The 26,989-nt window shown below is 44.3% G+C and overlaps 1 protein-coding gene across 1 annotated transcript in view; it reads left to right on the top strand.

Annotated features, from left to right (window-relative positions):
* Positions 1-26,989, top strand: part of fig4a (FIG4 phosphoinositide 5-phosphatase a) — a 131,115-nt gene that overhangs the window by 35,961 nt on the left and 68,165 nt on the right. Inside the window, exons 12-16 of the mRNA XM_065026287.1 lie at positions 3,398-3,531; positions 5,745-5,861; positions 15,328-15,373; positions 15,517-15,665; positions 15,783-15,949. Coding sequence (XP_064882359.1) covers positions 3,398-3,531; positions 5,745-5,861; positions 15,328-15,373; positions 15,517-15,665; positions 15,783-15,949 — 613 coding nt within the window. The remainder of the gene's footprint in view (positions 1-3,397; positions 3,532-5,744; positions 5,862-15,327; positions 15,374-15,516; positions 15,666-15,782; positions 15,950-26,989) is intronic.

Here is a 26,989-nt window from a genome sequence, read left to right on the forward strand (position 1 = left end):
TTTTTGGTTCCAACCGTCTTTGTGAGATGCGGTGTGGGTGAAAGGATGATCTCTGCATGTGTATTTCCCACCGTAAAGCATGGAGGAGGAGGTGGTATGGTGTGGGGGTGCTTTGCTGGTGACACGGTCTGTGATTTATTTCGAATTAAAGGCAAACAACCATCATGGCTACCACAGCATTCTGCAGTGATACGCCATCCCATCTGGTTTGGGGTCAGTGGCACTATCATTTGTTTTTCAATAGGACAATGACCCCAAACACACCTCCAGGCTGTGTAAGGGCTATTTTACCAAAAAGGAGAGTGATGGAGTGCTACATCAGATGACCTGGCCTCCACAATCATCTGACTTTAACCCAATTGAGATGGTTTTGGCAGAGTTGGACCGCATAGTGAAGGAAAAGCAGGCAACAAGTGCTCAGCATTTGTGGAAACTCCTTCAAGACTGTTGGAAAAACATTCCAGGTGAAGCTTGTTGAGAGAATGCCAAGAGTGTGCAAAGCTGTCATCAAGGCAAAGGGTGGCTATTTGAAGAATCTCAAATATAAAATATATTTAGATTTGTTTAACTTTTTTGGTTACTACGTGATTCCATGTGTGGTATTTCATAGATTTGATGTCTTCACTATTATTTTACAATGTAGAAAATAGTTAAAATGAAGAAAAACCCTTGAATGAGTAGGTGTTCTAAAACCAGTAGTGTAGCTTACTCCAGTAGTAGTGAGAGGACTTGACTGGCAAGCCATACATTAGTTACCATTCTGTTGCTGCTCTGACTTCAAAGTTAAAGACCTATATGTTAATGTGACTTGTGACAGAATGCAGGGCTAGCAGCTTGTGGTGATACTGCCAGAGAGGAGAGCGCTGAAGTGAATGGTTATACAAGCACTTCTGACTCAATCAGCCAGGCTGTTGTCCTCTTTCTGTGTGAAGTAATTATTCCTGGTTCTTGTTGTTCTCGGTTCTGTAAAGTGGGTTGGAAACTATTGGGGCCATACTTGCAAACATAAAAAAGTCATAATAATTTTAAGTTCAACCTGGACCTCAAAATGTGCATCAGCCAAATACAATCGTAGCTGATGCAGAACTTATCGGATATAATCATTGTCAACTGGTGAGGTTAGCATAAGGCTAACGTGTGCCATGTTATCTGATGGGACCAGCTACAATGTAGCATTCTATCATGTGCAACTATGTCGACGATTGTATCTGGCTGATGCTCGTTTTGAGACGGGTCCAGGTTAAACAAAATATATATATCATGTTCGGAAGTATGGCCCCATTGTGCTGTTTTCCAAGCATTATATTACTGCAATGTTACAATTAACATATTTATACTAAAGATGGCATTAAATAAGCTTTTGGAGAGAAAAAAAAACACGTTCTCTGGTGTCAGATGTCCCTGTGGGGGAGAAAACAAGGAGAGGGGGAGAGATGTAATATCCAACATGACCATAATGAAGTGTTGACAGACACATCCAAATGACTGAGAATTTAACTTGAGGATTTTTCTAAGAAACCAGCAGGATTCCTGGAATCACACCTTCATGTGATTGGACAATAGCCTGGTGTGTTGGTTTAATTAGCTAGTGAAGGTTTAGGCTAACTCCCTATGCTAACTCAATACATTGGAAAAGAACAGTTGTTGTGGTTACTCTGACAGATGGAGTGATAAAAGAGGTACTAGAGAGAAACTGGTTAGGGTAGTGATTACAAGCTGTTGAAGAACCACCTTAAATGCACTCATGCACGCACACTCACACTCTCTTCACACAGTGTTGTGAACCCCCCTTCTTACTGCTGAGCTCGGGTGTCCTGTGCATGTCACTCACAAGGGAACGAGGAGAGGGATAGCCAATCACAGCCCTCCGTTGCCTGCACAAGCTCGGCCATGTGCAGTAGGGGAGGAGAGGGTAGGGTGCTCCCCCTTAGTCCCATGCTCCCCGGTCCCCCCCCGTCCGTCCCCCTCTCACTCACTATCTCACTCACAAGCAGAAATCCAAAAAGTCACTATAGACTTTGCAACGTAGGAGTGATTTGTGTTGGCCAGTGATGGGTAGGTGGGGGTGTGTCACTCATCAGGATCCATTTCTCTTAACTGGGAAATTCCCTCGTTTGTGCAGAGACACATTTAACCACTGTTCATTTGTCACATCAAGAGCCTCTGTCATGCCTTGCCACACTCTCTTATGCAGGTGTGTGAGATCTGTGTGTATCCATGTGCATGCATTTTGCATGACGCCCATCTGTGTGTGCAGAGCATGTACTGCAGTGCATGCATGGTGTGCTGGCACATGATGAGTGTGTTTGCAGTTGTGCGCGTGTATGCATGATACTTTGTTTGGCGTGCGTGTGTGTGTGTGTGTGTTTTGATGCCATGCTGTGAGAGAGAGCCTGGCAGTGGTTAATGGCTGGTTATTAACTGGGCTGTGACACTGATAGAGGCGTGTGTGTGTTTTGTAGATAAGTGGTTAAAAGGTTGTTGAAGGTCTAGCGACCGGGGTGATCTTAAGGAGAGATGACAGGAGGAGCAGCAGGGGTAGACTCTCTTGGCTTCAAACAGAATGAATAGGAACTGACAGTGCTCAGGAAGTAGCCAGCATATGTGAGGGAGAGTGTGTTTTGAGAGAACGTTTTGTAGAGAGGAACTGAACTTCTGGTAGACAGACATAGTTTGGCTGCTGTAGACATGATTAGCTGATGTCAATGCAGAGCTAGGAGTACTGTGTGTGTGTGTGTGTGTGTGTGTGTGTGTGTGTGTGTGTGTGTGTGTGTGTGTGTGTGTGTGTGTGTGTGTGTGTGTGTGTGTGTGTGTGTGTGTGTGTGTGTGTGTGTGTGTGTGCGTTGGAGAGAAGAGGTCATGACTAATGCGTGACACGTACATGCGCACACACTGCTCCTGTGGGTGAACTGGCATTAATGTCTGGAAATAGTTCTCTCTTAAGGTAGCTCCATCTGATCTTAGTTACAGATGTAGGATCTTAATTTGATCATTATTTTGTTGCTGAGAATTTTTCTGCACTTGTACAGACTTGTAGTGTATTTGAATTTCCACTTTGACATTTCAGACTTAAATTTGCCCTAATGAAAAATGTATCAACCCCTACAAAAAGTCCATTAGTTATAATCTACATAATTCACATTTCCTGTTGCTGCAGAACTATTTTCCTGCTTTAGCAAACTGGCTCAAATTATTAAAGTCCTACATCTGTATGTAGTTAACGGATTGAGATGTTAAGAAAATGTTATGTTCATTCAGGTGGTACCGTTGTGGGAGAAATTTTCCAGAGACAAAAAATTATGAAGTTACCATAGACTTTCATGCATTTTCTCATAAATCAGAGACCTTTCCTTCAGTGTAAATGAGTAATGCTGATGATGTGTGTGTCTGTGTGTAGAAACGAGAGAAGAGAAAGCATGAGAAGATCCTCAGTGAGGAGCTCTTACCTGCTGTAATCAACCTCAACCAGTTCCTCCCTCCAGAACACTGCATCGACTACATCGCCTGGGACATGGCCCGATACACCAAGAGGTACAGATCTAGGATCAGCTCACCCAAACCCTATCCTTAACCATTAATGGCGAAACGCCTAAGATCAGTGTTTGGTTGCGACTTTGTCCTACTCATACCTGCTGCTTTAGCTTAACCCTACACCAGCATCGTGTTCTGTAAGAGCCAGAGGTACAAAATGTTGTCCCAACATTTAATGGTTCCCAAACTTTTTGGGTCCACAACCCTATTTTTATATCTGAAAAGTCTCGTGACCCCACCCTTGTGAATGTTTTGTTGTTGTAATTAACAACCAATGTTTACTTTTAATGTGGGACTGTGACAGTCAATTGCAAGTTATGCTGATGTATAATGTCTCATATCTCACCACCACTAATGAGATGGGTGTGGTTGATGAATGTCGCGCCGGAGCTTCTCAATGTCAGGGGGCGTGGTCGACAGTATGCACCTCCTCTCTGCTGTCACATTCAACCCTGATCTATATTTGCTTTTAATGCAGACAAGCACTGGATCCAGCTTCACACATATGAGCTGGCGAAGGGTACCATGACCTTTATGGTGCTTTCAAGACAACTGGGAACTTTGAAAAATACGAGGTTGAATCCTGACATTAGTGATCTTCAGGTCGGAAAGTCTGAGCTCTAGAAAGAGAGCTGAGTTCCAGAGTTACATGACTGTTCAAAGCAAATTTCCCAGTTGGAGCTCTCTCTTCATTCCGAGTTACCAGTTGTCTTGGGAAGTAAGTCCCAAAGTGCCCTTCCAAGTGTTGGAGGTGAGCAGTCATCACTCATGTGGGACACTTACTGATCTTGTTTTTCTGTTATTTTCATTAAACAGAAGGTCAACCAAGTCAGTTGTTTTTACATCCATTGTGAATGACAACCGCTCCTCTCTCAATGCGAAAAATCACATTCACGTTCATAACTAGAGTGCGGAGGCCTGCCTGCCATCCCGGGATAGATGGAGCTCAATCTGTGCAAAAGCCCACCATTCCTTCCCATATGGATTCTGTTTTTCATCAATATAGCCACAGCACACTCGGGAATCGTGAGACAGAACAATATGTCCTCGTGAATAGCCTCCCCCAACATTTATAGCCAACAAAAGTCAATGCATGGGCATCTCGATCCTCACAGCTAACATCCATTTGGAGAGCATAAGCTGGGGAGTTTTGGAGTACAATCATTTTCATTTTAGATTTTTAAGGTTAACCACGTAAAAATGCTGAGATACAAAGACGATATAAGATATTTTTTGTATTTATTTATGACATTTTTGGGGGGGATTTGGGAAATCCTCCCGCAACCCCATTTTCATATCTGCCCCCTAGTTTGGGAACCTCTAGGCTACGCTCACCAACAATGGACCTAACTTTAACAGTAGAGGAGTTACTGTTGCTGTCCCTGAAATAAATGTTCAAGTTCAATGAAAACATTTTTCAAAGAGACCTTTTAAGTTACCTAACACTCATTCAAATGTTTTCTCTCTCTGGCTGCCCCACCCTCTGTCTGTCTGTCTGTCTGCCCTCTGTCTGTTTGCCCCGGTCTCTGTCTGTCTGCCTGCCCCGCCCCCTCTCTCTGTCTCTCTCTCTCTCTTTAAGGGGCTTTATTGGCATGGGAACATATGTTTACATTGCCAAAGCAAATTAAATGGATGATAAACAGAAGTAAAATAAACAATCAGAATAAACATTACACTCACAGAAAGTTTCAAAAGAATATAAACTTTTCAATGTAGCTGAAGTTCAAAAAAGAATTAATATGGTTTTATTTCAACTGGTTGCTTTTGTAGCAACAGGTCACATCTTGCTGCTGTGATGGTACACTGTGGTATTTCACCTAATAGATATGTGAGTTTATCAAAATGTAATTTGTTTTCAAATTCTTTGTGGATCTGTGTAATCTGAGGGAAATATGTGTCTCTAATATGGTCATACATTTGGCAGGAGGTCAGGAAGTGCAGCTCAGTTTCCACCTAATTTTGTGGGCAGTGAGCACATTGCCTGTTTTCCTTTGAGAGCCATGTCTGCCTACGGCAGCCTTTCTCAATAGCAAGGCTATGCTCACTGAGTCATTACAGTCAAAGCTTTCCTTAATTTTGGGTCAGTCAGTGGTCAGGTATTCTGCCATTGTCTACTCTCTGTTTAGGACCAAATAACATTCCAGTTTGCTCAGTTTTCCACTGTGTCAAATAATAATCTCATCTCTCTCTCCCCCGCTCCCTCCCTCTCTCAGTAAGCTGTATAACGTGCTGGACCGTCTTAGTATGATAGCAGAGAACGTGGTCAAGAGGACTGGCTTCTTCATCAACCGCTCTGACTTCTTCTGCCACACCCTCAGACCAGACGAGAGGTACACACACACACACACACACACACACACACACACACACACACACACACACACACACACTCACACCCTCACTCACACCCTCAAACTAGACGAGAGGTACACACGCACACCCTCTGGGCAGACGAGAGTTACACACCCTCAAGCCAGACGAGAGGTACACACGCACACCCTCTGGGCAGACGAGAGTTACATACCCTCAGGCCAGACGAGAGGTACACACAAACAGGCCAGACGAGAGGTGAGCCCAGAGGGGTAAAAACTTGCGCCCTTTACACCCCAACCTATACCTCTATAACTACCTCACCCCACCCTCTAGATTTCTTTACAGGGGTTGGTGTTAAATTGTCATAATTGGTTTTAATTGTGATTATTGCTACGTTTGTTTTTTTAATAATATGTTTATTATTTTACAATAAAAAATCAAATAAAAAAGACAGCAATACTAACAATGACATTCATTGTACTGTTGAATGGGACGGCCAATTTAGAGGACAAAACAAAACTTAACTCACACATACACAAAATAAAACAAAATCCTATTAGGTGGTACATGTATAAGAAGACAGCATATAGTCATTACAAGCAGTGTAGTTGAGCCAAAAATAAATGTTGAGTGGAGTCCAGCACAGAGTGGCAGCAGATCATCAACCCAGTTATGAAGCGGGACTAGACCATTTATCCAGTATCGGCTGCCATATTTTGTAAAATATTGGATTTCTATTGGAGGTATTGTATCGAATCTTTTCCATATGTATTACATTCCCTAAATCCCGTAACCACATTTCAAAGGTAGGTACAGTCTCCAGTTTCAAAATTGCAATATGAGCCTTTTGGTTAATAGAGTACAAAGAGAGACAGCTTTCCCTTCGTGGTTATTCCCATCAACTGTACCAAACAGAGCGGTCATTGGGTCTGGGGCTAGAACTCTATCAAAGGCTCTAGATAAATAATCAAAAATGAGAGCCCAGTAAACATGTAATTTAGGACATGTCCAGAATAAGTGGGTCAACGTCCCCTCATCCTGCTTGCACCTCTCACACAGTGGTGAGGTGTCCGGGAATATTTTATGCAGTTTTACTTTTGAGTAATGTAACCTGTGTATCACCTTAAACTGTACAAGGTTGTGTCTGGCATTCACTGAACTGTGTTTTATATTCCTGAGAGCTTCTACCCAGTCCTCATCTGAGATTTCTGACCCAAGTTCTTGTTCCCAAGCCCTTTTAATGGTGTCTGTGGATACCTCTATGTGGGCCTGTAGCACATCATACAGTCTAGAGACAGACCCATTTGAATGGGGTTTGACAAGGATCAAGCTATCTAATGTAGGACTATTTGGCTTCATGCCATACTGTGGGATATGTGTCCTTACGAAGTTCCTGATTTGGAGGTATCTGAAAAAATGTGTTGTTGGCATGTTGAACTTTCCCTGTAATTGTTGAAATGAAGCTAACTGACCATCTATATATAGATTACCAATTGTTGTGAGCCCCTTCTCCCTCCACTGTGAAAACACCACATCATCCAATAAATTTTTTTTAAAAAAAAGCATGATTCAGGCAAATCGGGCTGTCAATGTATACAGTGGGTATGTTAAGAAAATACCTCATCTGTTTCCAGATCCTAAGCGTATGACAAATGACCGGGTTAGAGTCATAAGTGGATTTTTTCACATATGATTGGCTATTAACAAGTGCAGGGAGTGAGGAACGTTGACAGGAGGCCTGCTCAATCAAAAGCCATGCAGGCATATCCTTCTGTCTCATCGCAGGTAAGCTTTCCCTCCAGAAAGACACAATGTTCAGATTAGCAGCCCAATAATACAGTTTAAAGTGAGGAAGGCCAAAGCCCCCCTCTATTTTGTACTTGCATAAATGCTTCTTTGAAATTCTGGCTGCCTTGTTATCCCATAAAAATGGAGTTACTATTGAATCCAGTTTCTTAAAATGGCTTTGTGGTATGAAATTGGGTAGACATTGGAAGAGGTAAAGAAACCTGGGTAGGACAACCATTTTAATAGCGTTTATACGACCAACCAAGGAGATAGGCAGAGTTTTCCAAAAATCTATATTTTGTTTAAGCTGATATATTTTCTTGTCCCAATTCGCTTTCAATAGCTGATCAAGGTCTCTTGTCACTACAATGCCAAGGCTTGTGAACTTGTCCATCACTGTTCTAAATGGGGTAGATTGCAGAAATTGCATATCCACAGGCCGTGATATTGGCATCAACTCACTTTTTTGCCAGTTTATCTTGTAGCCAGAGAAGGAGCCAAATGTGTTTATCAAGTTAAGTAAGGGTGGAATAGAAGTTTTAGGTTTGGACAAAAACCTGCATATAGGGAAATTTTGTGCTGTGTGTCCTTTATTTGAACAGAAGCTATATCGGCACATGCCCGAATGCGAGTAGCAAGGGGTTCCATGGCTATAGCGAAGAGAGCAGGCGAAATAGGGCACCCCTGTCGGCACCCCTTGAACAAGCGGAATGACTGCGACATTTCTTGATTGGTTACCACGGACGCCATTGGGTGTGCATAAATAATTCTTATCCTATTAATAAATTCCTTTCCGAACCCGAAGTGCTCCAGAACCGACATCATATATTTCCACTCAATCCGGTCAAACGCCTTCTCTGCATCAAGAGCTATTACCACTGCCTCAACCTTATGATCGTGATACATTACGTTGAAAAGACGTCTCAAATTGTAGTGTATATGTCGGCCCGGGATAAAACCTGTCTGGTCAGGGTGTATGATGTCAGAAATGTATGTTTTCAATCGGTTTGCCAATATCTTTGTCAACACCTTGTTTTCTATGGGGAGTAACGACACGGGGCGATAAGACGACATCTCCATGGAATCTCTATTTTTTTCAAGATCAGTGCTATTGTAGCCTCATACAGTGTTTGCGGGAGTTTGGCATTTTCTTTGGATTGTTTAAACATTCGCAACATAAGTGGAGCTAGACTGGCACAGTACTTCTTATAGAATTCTATTACATATCCATCGGGCCCAGGGGCCTTGCTGTTTGGAAATTGTGCTATCGCTGTGTTAATTTCCTCCAAAGTTATCCCTGCATCGAGTGCAGAAGCTGCCCCCCTGTCTAGTTTAGGAAGTTCACATTCAGCGAGAAAGCGTTCCATAGTTTGTGGATCAGTAGCATCGCATTTTGATTGGTATAGCTCTGAGTAAAACTGCGCAAAGCATTTATTAATATCCTGCGGATCTGTTACTATTTTACCCTTGTCTTTTATTTTGTGAATAGCTCTAGATGCCTGTACATGCCTTAGCTGTCTTGCTAATAATTTATGTGGTTTGTCACCCAGTTCAAAATAACTTTGTTGCGTTCTAGCAAGTAAAGAGCCCACCCGTTTCGAAAGGATGGTATTGTATTCATATTTTAACTTTGTGATCTTCTCAAGGACTGTATACGAGGAATTCGTCCTAAAAACGTTCTCCTAACTCTCTTTCAATTTCTCTCAGCCTAGTATTGGCGCGTTTCTTCCTCTCTGATGTATAAGAAATAATGTAACCTCTAATCACAGCCTTTAGAGATTCCCAAAGGGTGGAGTCGTCAACATCCCCCGTGTCGTTAGTTCCGAGGAAAAAGGCAATCTGCTCCTTCAAATACTGACAAAAAGCCTCATCTTTCAGCAGGTATGCGTCTAAGCGCCACGGTCGCCGACCTGTCGACATATTGTCGAGTTTCAGCACCATGGACACAGGAGAGTGGTCCGTAATTAGAATAGGGTGATAGGTAACCGACTCAGCTGCTGAAATTAGTTTGGAGTCCAACAGAAAATAGTCAATTCTGGAATATGATTTATGAACTGATGAAAAGAAAGAGTAATCCCTGTCTGTTGGGTGCGTCAGTCTCCAAATATCGACAATGTTAAGGTTAACAGGCCAGACGAGAGGTGAGCCCAGAGGGGTAAAAACTTGCGCCCTTTACACCCCAACCTATACCTCTATAACTACCTCACCCCACCCTCTAGATTTCTTTACAGGGGTTGGTGTTAAATTGTCATAATTGGTTTTAATTGTGATTATTGCTACGTCTGTTTTAATGTGTTAGACAAAGTCCCTCCGAGGGCTGCTATAAAGCTCCGTCTAATAACTAATCATACAGTATTTTACAATCACGCATTAATAGCAATTACATGTCTTTTTTTGGGCCTGTTAGATGGGAGTCTTGCTGAATAGTCATGGCCAGGGTATCCCTACCTGTCAGAGTAGATGACGGAGCATGCAGCAGCAGAAGGGTGTGAACAACAGCTGCACTGCTCACTATCTGCATATCTTAATCACAAGCATTGACATTTCCATCTGGTTACCTAAGCTGCTAGCCATTCTTCTAATGACGTATTTATTAGCTTTATGTTACATTATCAAACACACTCCCTTGCTTTTATACATGCGCTCATGCTTAAGAAACACACACATACGGCCGCCCACGCTCTCTTCTCTGGCGGGGTTGTTGACTTGAGTCCAGACCAGACGTGTCACAAATGAAAAGTCTTCCTCCATTTACTTCTTAATTTATTATTTCTTCTGTGCTTCCAGACATGTGACATTCTGACTATGGAGACTCCCGTGGGGCTCACTGCTAGTCTGGAGGCTAACCTTCTTACACAACCACAATTATGAAAATAAATCAATCAATCAAAAGGGATTCAAAAGAAGAAAAATATACACACACTACCGTTAAACTTTGGGGTCACTTAGAAATGTCCTTGTTTTTGAAAGAAAAGCACCATTTAAAATAACATCAAATTGATCAGAAATACAGTGGAGACATTGTTAATGTTGTTAATGACTATCTACTTAGGCGTACAGATGCCCATTATCAGCAATCCTGTGTTCCAATGGAACGTTGTGTTACCTAATCCAAGTGTATCATTTTAAAAGGCTAATAGATCATTAGAAAACCCTTTTACAATTATGTTAGCACAGCTGAAAACTGTCCTGCATTTTTAAAGAAGCAATAGAATTGGCCTTCTTTAGTCTAGTTGAGTACCAGTTGGTGTCATGATAGTTTTCCCCTGGTGATGCGTTGTGCAGACCGCACCACCCTTTGGAGAGCCTTGCGGTTGAGGGCGGTGCAGTTGCCTTACCAGGCTGTGATACAGCCCGACAAGGTGCTCTCGATTGTGCATCATTTTGGGTAGAGGTCGACCGATTAATCGGTAATCGCCATTTTTGGACACTGATTATGGCCGATTACATTGCACTCCACGAGGAGACTGCGTGGCAGGCTGACTACCTGTTATGCGAGTGCAGCAAGGAGCCACGGTAAGGTGCTAGCTAGCATTAAACTTATCTCATAAAAAACGATCAATCTTAACATAATCACTAGTTAACTACACATGGTTGATATTACTAGTATATCTAGCTTGTCCTGCGTTGCGCATAATCGATGCGGTGCCTGTTAATTTATCATTGATTCACAGCCTACTTCAACAAACGGTGATTTAACAAGCCCATTCGCGAAAATAGCACTGTCGTTGCACCAATGTGTACCTAACCATAAACATCAACGCCTTTCTTCAACGCCTGCATATTAATGTTAGCAGGCAATATTAACTCTGCAAATTGTGTCACCTCTCTTGCGTTCATTGCACCCAGAGTCAGTGTATATGCAACAGTTTGGGCCGCCTGGCTCGCTGCGAACTTATTTTCCAGATTTTTACATAATTATGACATAACATTGAAGGTTGTGCAATGTAAAAGCAATATTTAGACTTATGGATGCCACCAGTTAGATAAAATACGGAACGGTTCTGTATTTCACTGAAAGAATAAACGTTTTGTTTTCGAAATTATAGTTTCTGGATTTGACCATATTAATGACCTAAGGCTCGTATTTCTGTGTGTTATAATTAAGTCTATGATTTGATAGAGCAGTCTGACTGAGCGGTGGTAGGCAGCAGCAGGCTCGTAAGCATTCATTCAAACAGCACTTGACTGCGTTTGCCAGCAGCTCTTCCATTGCGTTGTTTATGACTTCAAGCCTATCAACTCCCGAGATTAGGTTGGCAATACTAAAGTACCTATTAGAACATCCAATAGTCAAAGGTATATGAAATACAAATGGTATAGGGAGAAATAGTCCTATAATAACTACAACCTAAAACTTCCTACCTGGGAATATTGAAGACTCATGTTAAAAGGAACCACCAGCTTTCATATGTTCTCATGTTCTGAGCAAGGAACTTAAACGTTAGCTTTCTTACATAGCACATATTGCACTTAAAAAAAATTCTCCAACACTTTGTTCTGGCATTATTTAAACCAAATTGAACATGTTTCATTATTTATTTGAGACTAAATTGCTTTTATTGATGTACTATATTAAGTTAAAATAAAAGTGTTAATTCAGTATTGTTCTAATTGTCATTATTACAAATATATATAAATATATATATAAAAAAAAAAATATATATATATATATATAAATCGGCCGATTAATCGGTATCAGCTCTTTTTGGTCCTCCAATAATCGGTATCGGCGTTGAAAAATCATAATCGGTCGACCTCTAGTTTTGGGTGACAAGCCACATTTCTTCAGCCTCGTTCTGTGATGTGTACGCCCAGGAACTTAAAACCTCCTACCTTCTCCACTGCTGTCCCTTCAATGTGGATAGGGGGGTGCTCCCTCTGTTGTTTCCTGAAGTCCACGATCATCTCCTTTGTTTTCTTGACGTTGAGTGAGAGGTTGTTTTCCTGATGCCACAGGAATGAGTGCCCTCACCTCCTCCCTCTAGGCTGTCTCGTCGTTGTTGGAAAGTCCAGGACCCAATTGCACAGGGCGGGGTTGAGACCCAAGGCCTCCAGCTTGATGATGAACTTGGAGTGTACTATGGTGTTGAATGCTGAGCTGTAGTCAATGAACAGCATTCTTATATAGGTATTCCTTTTGTCCAGATGGGATATGGCAGTGTGATGGCAATTGCGTCGTCTGTGGACCTGTTGGCGGTATGGAAACTGAAGTGGGTCTAGTTTGGCCAGTAAAGGTGGTGATATAATCCTTGACTAGTCTCTCAAAGCACTTCATGATGACAGAAGTGGGTAGTCATTTAGTTCAGTTATCTTTGCCTTCTTGGGTAAAGGAACAATGGTAGCCATCTTGAAGCATGTGGGGACAACAGACTGGGATAGGGAGCGATTGAATATGTCCTTAAACACACCAGCCAGCTGGTCTGCACATGCTTTGAGGATGCGGCTAGGGATGCTGCCTGGGCCAACAGCCTTTCGAGGGTTAACACGTTTAAATGTTTTACCCACATCAGCCATGGAGGGGGGGGCCGCAGTCCTTGTTAGTGGGCCATGATGGTGGCACTGTATTACCCTCAAACCGGGCGCAGAAGGTGTTTAGTTTGTTTCGAAGCGTGATGTCCGTGACGTGACTGGATTTCTTTTTGTAGTCTGTGATTTCCTTTAGACCCTGCCACATATGTCTTGTGTCTGAGCTGTTGAATTGCGACTCCACCTTGTCCCTGGCATTTCGCTTGTTTGATTGCCTTGTGGAAGGAATAGCTACACTGTTTATATTCAGACATATTCCCAGACCTCTTTCCATGGTTAAATGCGGTGGATCGCGCTTTTAGTTTTGCACAAATGCCGCCTTCCATCCACGGTTTCTGGTTAGGATAGGTGTTAATAGTCACAGTGGGTACATCATCTCCAATGCACTTCTTTATAAAAGCACGCACCGAGCCAGCGTATAGGTCGATGTTGTTCTGATGCTTACCGCAACATATTCCAGTCCGCTGATCAAAACAATCTTGAAGCGTGGCTTCCAATTGGTCGGACCAGCATTGAATGGTTCTCGTCACTGGTACATCCTGTTTGAGTTTCTGCCTATAAGACGGAAGGAGCTAGATGGCATTATGGTCAGATTTGCAGAGGGGAGGGCGGGGGAGGGCTTTGTATGTATCACGGAAGTTAGAGTAGCAGTGGTCGAGGGTATTGCGCACGCGCGTAGCGCAATCAATATGCTGGTAGAATTTAGGTAGCCTTGTTCTCAAATTTGCTTTGTTAAAGTCCCCAGCTATAATAAATGCAGCCTCAGGATGTATGGTTTCCAGTTTGCATATAGTCCAGTGAAGTTCCTTGATGGCCATCTTGGTGTCTGCTTGAGGGGGATGTACACAGCTGTGACTATAACTGACGAGAATTCTCTTGGTAGTTAAAATGGCTGGCACTTGATTGTAAGGAATTCTAGATCGGGTGAGCAGAATGACTTGACTTCCTGTATGTTGTTATGATTACACCATGAGTCGTTAATCATAAAGCATACACGCCCCTATCTTTGCCCAGAGAGGTGTTTATCTCTGTCGGCGCGATGCATGGAGAAGCCCGGTGGCTGAACCGATTCCGACAACATATCCCAAGAGAGCCATGGTTTCCGTGAATCAGAGAATGTTACAATCTCTGATGTCTCTTTGGAAGGCAACCCTTGCTCGAGTTTCATCTACCTTGTTGTCAAGAGACTGGACATTGGCTAGTAGTATACTCAGGTGCGGTGTGCACTTCTACGGAGCCTGACCAGGTGGCCGCTTCGTCTGCCCCTAATGCGGCGTCGTTGTCCTGGGTGGTGGTCCGAACAGAGGATCCGCTTCGGGAAAGTTGTATTCCTGGTCGTAATGTTGGTAAGTTGACATTGGGCTTATATCCAATAGTTCTTCCCGGCTGTATGTAATAAGACTTAAGATTTCCTGGGGTAACAATGTAAGAAATAATACATAAAAACTCGAAGCGAGGCGACCATCTCTGTCGGCACCATCATAATGAGTCACTTCAGACCCAAGTTTAATCCCAGGCTGTGTCACAACCGGCCATGAGCATGAGTAGGGTGGCGTCCGGGTTAGGGGAGGTTTTGGCCGGGTGGGCTTTACTTGGCTCATCTCGTTCAAGCGACTCCTTGTGGCGGGCCAGGCGCCTGCAGGTTGAACAGTGTTTCCTCCGACACATTGGTGCGGCTGGCTTCCGGGTTAAGCGGTGCTTTTTTGGAGGATGCATGACTCAACCTTCGCCTCTCCTGAGCCCGTTGGGGAGTTGCAGCGATGAGACAAGATCGCAATTGGATATCACGAAATTGGGGAGAAATAGGGTTAATTATTTTTTTTACATTAACATATCATGCATAGCATACAAGCCAGGGGCTAGACACACCTGGCAATGAAGCAAGCATAGAGTGACCTAAATTGATAAGCAAAGAAGACGGGATGGTAATCTTGGAAGAGATGCTATGGGTAGAAGAGCCAATGTTTCTCTGGTTTTCATCACACAGTGCTTTATGCCATTGTGGCATTGGATAATTACTCCTCGATGCACCAGTCCTAAATGTGTTCAGATTCAGAAACTTCAAGTTTTGCCATCTCAAGACAATTAATGTGCATTGCAGGAGTATAAAAGTACAACAAGCATACTCCGTGTTGGATTGATTAAAGGAGTTTTCTCTTTCCTCAGGTGGGGAGATCTTGGGGGAAGTCTCACCTCAAGTGGGCGTGTCCAGGTACGGTATATTACACACCGTACACACCTGAGCAGGCGGTGGCTGTTGACATGGAAACCTGAAGGTGGAGATGATGCACATCTTTTATCAGCACCCACATTCAAATGTTTTGTTGTTGTTGAGCTCTCCTCTCCCATCTTCAGACAGGTGTGTTGAGGACGAACTGCGTGGACTGTCTGGACCGTACTAACACGGCCCAGTTCATGGTGGGGAAGTGTGCTCTGGCCTATCAGCTCTACGCTCTGGGCATGATTGACAAGCCCAAGCTGCAGTTCGACACGGACTGTGTTAGGTAAAACCCTACTCTACTCTCGCCTCTGAGACTCACTTACACATTTTCAAAAAATTGACATAAGTAATTAGAAAATGCTGTTGACATCTCTGACCTTTACCCCCCTCCCCAATTCAGGCTGTTTGAGGAGCTATATGAAGACCATGGGGACACCCTGTCTCTGCAGTACGGGGGCTCTCAGCTTGTCCACAGGGTGAAGACCTACCGGAAGATAGCCCCCTGGACACAGCACTCCAAAGACATCATGCAGACCCTGTCCCGTTACTATAGCAACGCTTTCTCAGGTAGATACGGACACACACTTTTATCTCACCTTTATTTAACCAGGTAGACCAGTTGAGAACTAGTTCTCATTTACAACTGCTACCTGGCCAAGATAAAGCAAAGCAGTGTGACACCAACAACACAGAGTTACACATGGAATAAACAAACATACAGTCAATAACACAACAGAAAAGTATATATACAGTGTGTGTAAATGGAGTAAGATTAGGGAGGTAAGGCAATAAATAGGCCATAGTAGCAAAATAATAATTACAATTTAGCAATTAAACTCTGGAGTGATAGATGTGCAGAAGATGAATGTGCAATTAGAGATACTGGGGTGCAAAGGAACAAAAAAATAAATAGCAATATGGGGATGAGGTAGTTGGGTGGGCTCTTTACAGATGGGCTATGTACAGGTGCAATGATCTGTAAGCTGCTCTGACAGATGATGCTTAAAGTTAGTGAGGGAGATATGAGTCTCCAGCTTCAGTGACTTTTGCAATTCATTCCAGTCATTGGCAGCAGAGAACTGGAAGGAAAGGCGGCCAAAGTAGGAGTTGACTTTAGGGGTGACCAGTGAAATATACCTGCTGGAGAGCGTGCTACGGGTGGGTGCTGCTATGGTGACCAGTGAGCTGAGATAAGGCGGGGCTTTACCTAGCATAGACGTATAGATGACCTGGAGCCAGTGGGTTTGGCGACGAATATGAAGTGAGGGCCAGTCAACGAGAGCATACAGGTCGCAGTGGTGGGTAGTATATGGGGCTTTGTGACAAAACGGATGGCACTGTGATAGACTGCATCCAATTGGCTGAGTAGAGTGTTGGAGGCTATTTTGTTGCAAAATAGGAAGCCAACTCTAGATTACATTTTGGATTGGAGATGCTTAATGTGAGTCTGGAAGGAGAGTTTGCAGTCTAACCAGACACCTAGGTATTTGTATTTGTCTACATATTCTAAGTCAGAACCGTCCAGAGTAGTGATGCTAGACGGGCGGGCAGGTGCGGGCAGCGATTGGTTGAAGAGCATGCATTTAGTTTTACTTGCATTTAAGAGCAGTTGGAGGCCACGGAAGGAGAGTTGTATGGCATTGAAGCTTGTCTGGAGGTTTGTTAACACAGTGTCCAAAGAAGGGCCAGAAGTACACAGAATGGTGTCTTATGCTCACACACGCCCACATGCTGACACACACCCACATGCTCACACACACCCACATGCTCACACACACCCACATGCTCACACACACCCACATGCTCACACACACCCACATGCTCACACACACCCACACACACCCACATGCTCACACACACCCACATGCTCACACACACCCACATGCTCACACACACCCACATGCTCACACACACCCACACACACCCACATGCTCACACCCACATGCTCACACCCACATGCTCACACCCACATGCATGCTCACACACACACACACACACACACACACACACACACACACACACACACACACACACACAATCTGTCATAACAAAAATACTTTTACCATTGCAAATTCTTTACAGGCATCCTGAATCTAGGTAGTCTCTCTTGACAGCCCTAGTTTGAGATTTCTTATGTAGGTAGTAGTGTCTCCGAGGTAACGGTGCCTCCCAGGTAACGGCGCAGGGTAGCCTAGTGGTTAGAGAGTTGGACTAGTAACCGGAAGGTTGCAAGTTCAAACCCCGAGCCGACAAGGCACAAATCTGTCGTTCTGCCCCTGAACAGGCAGTTAACCCACTGTTCCTAGGCCGTCATTGAAAATAAGAATTTGTTCTTAACTGACTTGCCTAGTTAAATAAAGGTTAAAAAAAAAAAAAAAAAATACCACTCACTCATCACCCCCGTATTGTTACTACGGCAACAGGATCCCCCTATTCCCCCTATATACACACATACTCCATTCACCCCTGCCCTGTCCTTATGACACCACTGCTTACTCATCCACTAGTGTCTCTTTCTCTCTCATTACCCCTCCTCATCCCCTCACCCCCTCTTCATCCCCTCACCCCCTCTTCATCCCCTCACCCCCTCCTCATCCCCTCACCACCTCTTCATCCCCTCACCCCCTCCTCATCCCCTCACCCCCTCCTCATCCCCTCACCACCTCCTCACCCTCATCCCCTCTCCCCCTCCTTTTCCTCATCCCCTCTCCCCATCCACTCTTCCTGCCCCCTCCTCTTCTCCCACCCCCTCCTTTTCCACTCTTCCTTCTCCCCTCCTGCCACCCCCTCTTCTCCCGCCTCCTCCTCTTCAGCCGATTCCTTCATCTTCTCCCACCCCCCTCCTCTTCTCCTGCCCCGCCCTTCATCCACTCTTGCTTCTCCCCTCTTCTCCCGTCCCACTCCTCTTCTCCCGCCCCCCTCCTCATCCATTCTTCCTTCTCCCCTCCTCATCCTCCTCTTCTCCCGCCCCTCCTCTTCTCACATCCTCCTCTTCTCCCGCCCCTCCTCATCCACTCTTCCTGTCCCCTCCTCTTCTCCCACCCCCTCCTTTTCTCCTGCCCCCTCCTCATCCACTCTTCCTGCCCTCCTCTTTTTCTACTGCCCCCATCATCCACTCTTCCTGCCCCCTCATCTTCTCCCTCCCCCTCCTTATCCACTCTTCCTTGTCCCGCCCCTTCCTCTTCTCCCGTCTCCCTCCTCATCCACTCTTCCTTCTCCCCTCCTCACCCCCTCTTCTCCCGTCCCCCTCCTCTTCTCACATACCCCTCCTCATCCACTCTTCCTTCTCTTCTCCTGCCCCCCTCCTTTTCTCCTGCCCCCTCCTCATTAACTCTTCATTCCCCCTCCTCATCCACTCTTCCTGCCCCCTCCTCATCCACTCTTCCTTCTCCCCTCCTCACCCCTTCATTTGATTCTGCCCCCTCCTCATCCACTCTTCCTTCTCCCCTCCTCACCCCCTCATTTTATTCTGCCCCCTCCTCATCCACTCTTCCTTCTCCCCTCCTCACCCCTTCATTTTATTCTGCCCCCTCCTCATCCACTCTTCCTTCTCCCCTCCTCACCCCTTCATTTTATTCTGCCCCCTCCTCATCCACTCTTCCTTCTCCCCTCCTCACCCCTTCATTTTATTCTGCCCCCCTCCTCATCCACTCTTCCCACCATTGCTCCCACTACCTCTATGCTCTCTCTGTCAGATAATGTGACCACCCCCTCCCAACTCCTTAGTTACATTTCAAATCAAGTCTATAATGAGTTTGCAGACCCAGCGTACGGTAAGTGGCAACCTCGTAATAATGTCATACATCATGTGATGTTTACACACCCTATCTCTCTCCCACGGGATTACACACACGCACACAGTTTGCATTACAGTGGAGACTAATTGCTGTAAATTATTCTGGCAGAGAAACACTGTGTAGAGAGCTATATATTATCCCCCTTCTTCACATCAGTCTTCAGCATTGCCATAAAGACCCTAATAAATCAACTACTGTAAATGTGTCCAGTACTGATTTATTTATTGTATTTACCAGCTACATTGTTTGAGGACACGACATTGTGGGGAAGAGTTAGAGCAGAGGGGTGGAACCGTAGAGATCCTATTTATTTACTATTCTAATTCTATGGGTAGAACTCTATTGCCTTGGAATACTTTAGAACAGAGTATATAAAACACAGGAAAACCTACTATACACAGCACTAAGTGCATCTGGCTTAGAAGTGTTCCCTTTCTACCTTAACATCACAGTCTCTCTACGTCTTAGTTCACAGCCCTTTGCTGTTCAGAACACTGTAGACAGGGGGTTGATTAGAAGGCTTCCCCTCGTCTCGGTCTCCTACATCTCCTGTTGCTGGAAGATTTAACATCAGAGCTGTAGAAACTCTCCTCGGTCTCCCAGAGCACTTTCTTCTGAATCACCCTCACACGTACAAAGATCCACAGTCATACACGCATGCATTTAATTTGCATGGACACACACACACCCTCGCCCACCTCCACACTAATTATGATGAAATTAGGCTTCCTTCACGACGTTGAATTATACATTCTCATGACATCCCCCAGTGTAACATTCAGTCTACCAGCACCACAGGACCCATATCCCGGTAATAATAGGGCGGTGCACAATTGGCCCAGCGTCGTCTGGGTTTGGCCGGGGTAGGCCATCATTGTAAATAATAATTTGTTCTTAACTGACTTTCCTAGTTAAATAAAGGTTAAATAAACAAACAAAAGAATATCTCCCTTCAGTCACACTGACACCTTACAGGGGACAAAATGGCTTCTCTCCACTTCAACTAACACATGACTTCCTGTCTCCCTCAAACTTTAGTGAGGAAAGTGACCCTGGAGTGTTTTACTGGGGACCATGTTTAGTTTAACTCAATCCAAGTGAATCATGGGAATAATCCAGTCAACAGTAATTGCCTTAATTTTACTGGACCCCAGGAAGAGTGCTAATGGGGATCCATAATAAATACAAATACAAAACAGTTAGGCCTAAATGGAGAAATTTTATTATTGGAATATGGAGGAAAATAATTGTTTCTTTTGGATGAGATTATTATTATCTCTGTTATTGAATCCAAATATTTTTATATCAAAATCCTCCGTGCCTCCCTAGGTTGATGTAATTTACCTTGTGTTGACTACGCACGCACGCACACACAGTCATCTGATTGTGGTGGCAATGAAAGTTTACTGTTCTGTAGTTCAGGATGAAACTATCCTCATTGGTATTAGTGTTCAGAAATGACGTACACCAGAACCCCAGGCGTCATATAAGATATCCACAATGAGATCTGCTGGGGCCTGGCTGCGATGGAGTGAGTGGGAGAAAAGAGGGCCTCAGGGGCCTGTGAGAGGATGAGGGGCCACTCTAACTCATTCTTCTGCTGAGTGGGAATCAGTTTGATGTCAGTGTTGTGGCCAGGTATTCGTTAGTGAGCTTGTGTGTGTGCGTTAGCACGTTCAAGACTAACGTTCCACACTAAACCCACCCTTTTGGGTTTGAGTAGAGCATTTCATCAAGAGTCGACACAAGAAACTCCTCTTCTCTTTTGGCTGCAGAAGTCAATTGCAACATCTCTGTGTGATGTTGAGTGGTGAGTCACTGTCTTCCTTTGTCCTCACACACCCTGCCCTCCCTGCACCAACCAATGTCTGTCATCAGACTAATATAGATACAGGATCATGTTGATTGGCCGGTAACAGTTAGACTGAGTGCTGGTTAACCCAGATGTGTCATCTATGCCTGACGGTTAGTACGACAGAGCTGACACTTATCCCACCCTTAAGCGTCCATCGTTGTCCAAAACTTGTACGCACAGCAGTGTTCTAGAATATTGGACCGTTGACGGTCATACTTTTCGAATTCTCAACTCAGGTCAAGCTGAACAACATGTCCAAAAGAATGCTTGTCGAACATCTCATTCCAAAATCCACTCTTCTGGGAAGGCTTTCCACTAGCTGTTGGAACATTGCTGCAGGGACTAGAGCATTAGTAAGGTCGGGCACTGATGTTGGGAGATAAGGCCTGGCTCGCAGTCTGCTTTCCAATTCATCCCAAAGGTGTTCAATGGGGTTGAGATCAGAGCTCTGTGCAGGCCAGTCAAGTTCTTCCACATGGATCTCAACAAAACATTTCTGTATGGACCTCGCTTTGTGCACTTAGTCTGTACAGTGTCAAACTGTTGCCACAAAGTTGGAAACACAGAATGTCATTGTATGCTAAATGTCATTGTGTGCTGTAGCGTTAATATTTCCCTTCACTGGAACTAAGGGGCCTAGCCCGAACCATGAAAATCAGCCCTAGTCCATTATTTCTCCTCCACCAAACTTTACAGTTGTCACTATGCATTGGGGCACGTAGAGTTCTCTTGGTATCCGCCAAACCAAGATTCATCCGTTGGACTGCCAGATGGTGAAGTGTGATTCATCACTCCAGAGAACGCATTTGCACTGCTCCAGAGTTCAATGGCGTCGAGCTTTACACCACTCCAGCTGACGCTTGGCATTGCACATGGTGATCTTAGGCTTGTGTGTGGCTGTTCAGCCATGGAAACCCATTTCATGAAGCTCCTGACAAACCGTTATTGTGCTGATATTGCTTCCAGAGGCAGTTTGGAACTCTTTAGTGAGTGTTGCTTCAGCACCCGACGGTCCCGTTCTGTGAGCTTGTGTGGCCTACCACTTTGCGGCTGAGCTGCTGTTGCTCCTAGACATTTCCACTACACAATAACAGCACTTGCAGTTGACTGGGGCAGCTCTAGCAGGGCTGACTTATTGGAAAGGTGGCATCCTATGACAGTGCCACGTTGAAAGTCACTGAGCTCTGCAGTATGGCCATTCTACTGCCAATGTTTGTCTATGGCGATTGCATGGCTGTTTCCTCGATTTTATATACCAGTCAGCAACGGGTGTGGCTGAAAAAGCCGAATCCACTAATTTGAAGGAGTGTATTTCTCCAACTGTCAACACATTCAAAGGATTCGAGGACACGTACGGGAGCCACGTTGTTTGGAAATGGGGGGGGGGGGGGGGGATTCGGGCGTAGCTATGTCACAATGGGACACGGGACTAACGCGTCTTACCATCTGTGGACTATGATTTACGCTTCATCCCTCACAGCACTCGGGTTCCAAAAAGATGGAGAGAACAAAGAAAATAAGTGAAAAGGCCAAACTACTGTGCCACTGAGGATGGGATCAGACAGACTGTCACAGTGCTTATTTCCCATGATTGCATTTCCTTTCCCTATTATGATATTGTGTTGTGTTGAGTCACCACCCTCGTTGTCGTCACTAATGCTAAAACAACTCTCATTTGGTTTTTCTTACTGTAGCCTCTTTCTCCTACCCCTCTCAACCCAACAGTCTGTCTCCTATTTGACTATTCTGAACTCTTATCTTTTTTCTTAACCGTAATTGAGGGTTTTTATTCATTCATAGGCTTACTCTTGTTTATTTTACGGCAAGATGTTCAATGGCAAGATGTTCAAAGAAGATTGGACTGTAACTGACATCCAAGAGAAAGAGCTGTTACATGTTCTAAGATGAGTCTGTACAGTATCGTGTCCAAGTTGAATGTTGGAACATTGTTGGAGCTGAAAACGTCTGCAATTTAATCTGTTCTAGGAGGCACATATGTTTTTCTGGCTGAGGTACATGCAGTGCATTCGGAAAGTATTCAAACCCCTAGACTTTTTCCACATTTTGTTACGTTACAGTCTTATTCTAAAATTGATTAAATAAAAATTGTTCCTCAATCTACACACAATAACCCATCATGAAAAAGTGAAAACAGATGTATTCAGTCCCTTTTGCTTTGAGACTTGAAATTGAGCTCAGGTGCATCCTGTTTCCATTGATCATCCTTGAGATGTTTCTACAACTTGATTGGAGTCGGTGTTAAATTAAATTGATTGTACATCATTTGGAAAGGCACACAGCTGTCTATATAAAGTCCCACAGTTGATAGTGCATGTCAGAGCAAAAACCAAGACATGAGGTTCAAGGAATTGTCCGTAGAGCTCCGAGACAGGATTGTGTTGAGGCACAGATCTGGGGAAGGGTACCAATACATTTCTGCAGCATTGAAGGTCCCCAAGAACACAGTGGCCTCCATTTTTAAATGGAAGAAGTTTGGAACCACCAAGACTCTTCCAGAGCTGGCCGCCCAGCCAAACTGACCAATCGTGGGGAGAAGGGTCTTGGTCAGGGAGGTGACCAAGAATCCGATGGTCACTCTAACAGAGCTCCAGAGTTTCTCTGTGGAGATGGGAGAACCTTCCAGAAGGACAACTATCTCTGCAGCAATGAACCAATCAGGCCTTTAGGGTAGCCAGACAGAAGCCACTCCTCAATAAAATGCACATGACAGCCAAAGACACCTAAAGGACTCTGACCATGAGAAACAAGATTCTCTGGTCTAATGAAACCAAGATTGAACTCTTTGACCTGAATGTCAAGCGTCACGTCTGGAGGAAACCTGGCACTATCCAAATGGTGAAGCATGGTGGTGGAAGCATCATGCTGTGGGAATGTTTTTCAGCGGCAGGGACTGGGAGACTAGTCAGGATCGAGGGAAATATAAATGGAGAAAAGTACAGAGATCATTGATGAAAACCTGCTCCAGAGCACTCAGTACCTCAGACTGGGGTGAAGGTTCACCTTTCTACAGGACCAAGATCCTAAGCACAGCCAGGACAACACAAGAGTGGCTTCGGGACAAGTCTCTGAATGTCCTTGAGTGACCCAGCCAGAGCCCGGACTTGAACCCGATCCAACATCTTTGGAGAGACCTGAAAATAGCTGTGCAGCGACGCTCCCCATCCAACCTGACAGCTTGAGAGCATCTGCAGGGAAGAATGGGAGAAACTCCCCAAATACAGGTGTACTAAGCTTGTAGCTAAAAACCTGGTTTTGCTTTGTTATTATGGGGAATTGTGTGTAGATTGAAGAGAGAGAAAAAAACTATTTTGAATCAATTTTAGAATAAGGCTGTAACGTACCAAAATGTGGAAAAGGTTAAGGGGTCTGAATACTTTCTGAATGCACTGTACAGTATTACCTACAGTTGAATGATGTTCCAAGCTCTGTGATTTCTGTTCACGGAGGAGGAGTGACTAGTGTTTTAACATGACATAATTACTGTAGATGACTAACAAACCTCTAGTAGCTTGATCTAATTCCCTATAGTATTCCCTATAGTATTCTCTAGACAGTAACTGACATTTTGATATGGGCTGCATTTATTGTTGATGGGTAGTGATTGGATAAGCATGCTGTAAAGCGTCAAGAATATAGTCATAACCCCACTTTGTAAAATTATGCAGTTTATTCAGGACCCAGTTTCCCGATAGCGATGGAACTTAGGCTTACGAGTGTTTGACTGATGCATCGTTCCTACAACCGCCGAAGATGTAACATGCGTTTCCCAAAACTCCACACAGAGAGAACATTTGTTAAGTGTGTAGTTGAGGCATGTGATCGAAAGACGAGCAGCGCTGCTCTCAGATCAGCTTCCTCAATTAAAGTCTTGGCCTACCTTAACATTAGGAGAATAATTCCACAATACTGACGACAGGTCAGCTTCTAGAGCGATATTATCACCTATGGCTGTAAATATTCAGGCAACTTATTCTAATGCTCATAGGCATAATATTACCATATAAAAATGTGCACATGCTACACCATGAAATATAATGAGACACGATTTCAGACTGGAGACTACAATGAGCAAAATACAAGTCATTTGAATTAGCATGAAATTGATTTCAATATGACTGATCGAAATATATAGGCATGTAGTCGATACAGTTGCATAACAAAGACATCGGTGACTGTATTTGTGATCAACTTCGTTCCCTGTTACCTTTAGTCCTTAGGCAACTTCTTAATAGAACAGGTACAACGCCCCAGGGACCTTCTGCCTTGTAAATCTCTTTGAAACGTCAGGTGTCTTTCTTGGAAACTGATGTAACGGATGTGTTCGGCCTGTGCACCTGTCAGTGGTGACTGAAACATGTGACAAGATGCAAAATGGTCAGTTTCACAGCAATCCTTGTTTTGCCTTTCTACCTTCTTTCCTCTGGGTTCCTCCCATTCTTCTTTTTCTCCCCTCATCATCCCTCTCCTCTCACACTGTTCCTGACAATACATGATGTTTGTGTGGGTCAGGGACGGTGTGTGATTTCAGTCACCCAGGCAAGGCTAATGTTTTTATTTAGTCATTGCCCCAATATTACTCTTGCCTCACTGACTCTCAAGGTCATGTCAAACCTTTGGCCGGACGTGAGCTTTGGAGCTCACCTGTGCATGATGTCATAGGGTCCTTCACTAAATATGTCATGTTTCATGATGGAGACCACACACACACACACACACATCACACACACACACACATCACACACACTGTTTTGCAAAGTGTTTCCCTTGAGCTGTAACCCCTTTCTCAGAACAACAGTTATTAAAAGGAAATAACAGAGAAGGACAGGTGTAGTATTGACATCACGTTGTACATGCAGAATCTATTGCATCTGTGGAGGATGTACAGAACAGAGAAACAATAGTGTTGAATTAAAGGAACACAAGCTCTAACACACACACACACTAACCTGTCTCCCATGTACAATTAACACACACACAAATGTAAAAAACACATTTTCTTCTCCTTGATGTTTGTAGCTGTGTGTATTCCTCCATTTTTTGACATTAACTCCTGATTTATTTATTGAATATGATGAAAATTACCTCTAGAAATTAATGGGAGAGAGAGAGAAAGAAAGAGCCTGTAATTGCTGCCAAACATCCTCGTTTTGCAGCTAATTACCCGCCTTGCCCCTTAAGTGTGTTAGTATGGGGCTGCGCAGCAGAGAGGGAGGTGTAGAAACCTAATCAATCACACCTCGCGTCACCACAACATGGTATAACACATGACACGCAGACGGCCGAACGATGATCTCTGCAGCACCCATCTGCCACACCTACAAACTGTCTGGTTTTAATGACGTTTTCCCCTCATGTATTCATCACAGGAGTGCCTGGAGCCTTTAATGTACATGTAGTTGTATTAGATGATTCATCTTCATTTTTCTCTCTCTATCCTCCTCTTCCATTTTATCTGGCTCCAAAATGACCTTAAAGTGGCCTCCCGGGTGGCGCAGTGGTCTAGGGCACTGCATCACAGTGCTAGCTGTGCCACCAGAGACTCTTGGTTCGAACCCAGGCTCTGTTGCAGCCGGCCGCGACCAGGAGGTCCATGGGGCGACGCACAATTGGCCTAGCGTCGTCCGGATTAGGGAGGGTTTGGCCGATATCCTTGTCTCATCGCGCACTAGCGACTCCTGTGGCAGGCCGGGCGCAGTGTGCGCTAACCAGGTCGCCAGGTGCACGGTGTTTCCTCCCACACATTGGTGCGGCTGTCTTCCGGGTTGGATGCGCGCTGTGTTAACCTCTCTGGCCAAAAGCCAGGGAAAATTCAGAGCGCCAAATTAAAATAAATTACTATAAAAATCAAACTTTCATTAAAGCTACACTTGTTGTGAATCCAGCCAACATGTCAGATTTCAAAAAGGCTTTTCGGCGAAAGCAAACGATGCTATT

The sequence above is a fragment of the Oncorhynchus nerka genome, linkage group LG13, assembly GCF_034236695.1.
Source record: "Oncorhynchus nerka isolate Pitt River linkage group LG13, Oner_Uvic_2.0, whole genome shotgun sequence".
NCBI lineage: Eukaryota > Metazoa > Chordata > Actinopteri > Salmoniformes > Salmonidae > Oncorhynchus > Oncorhynchus nerka.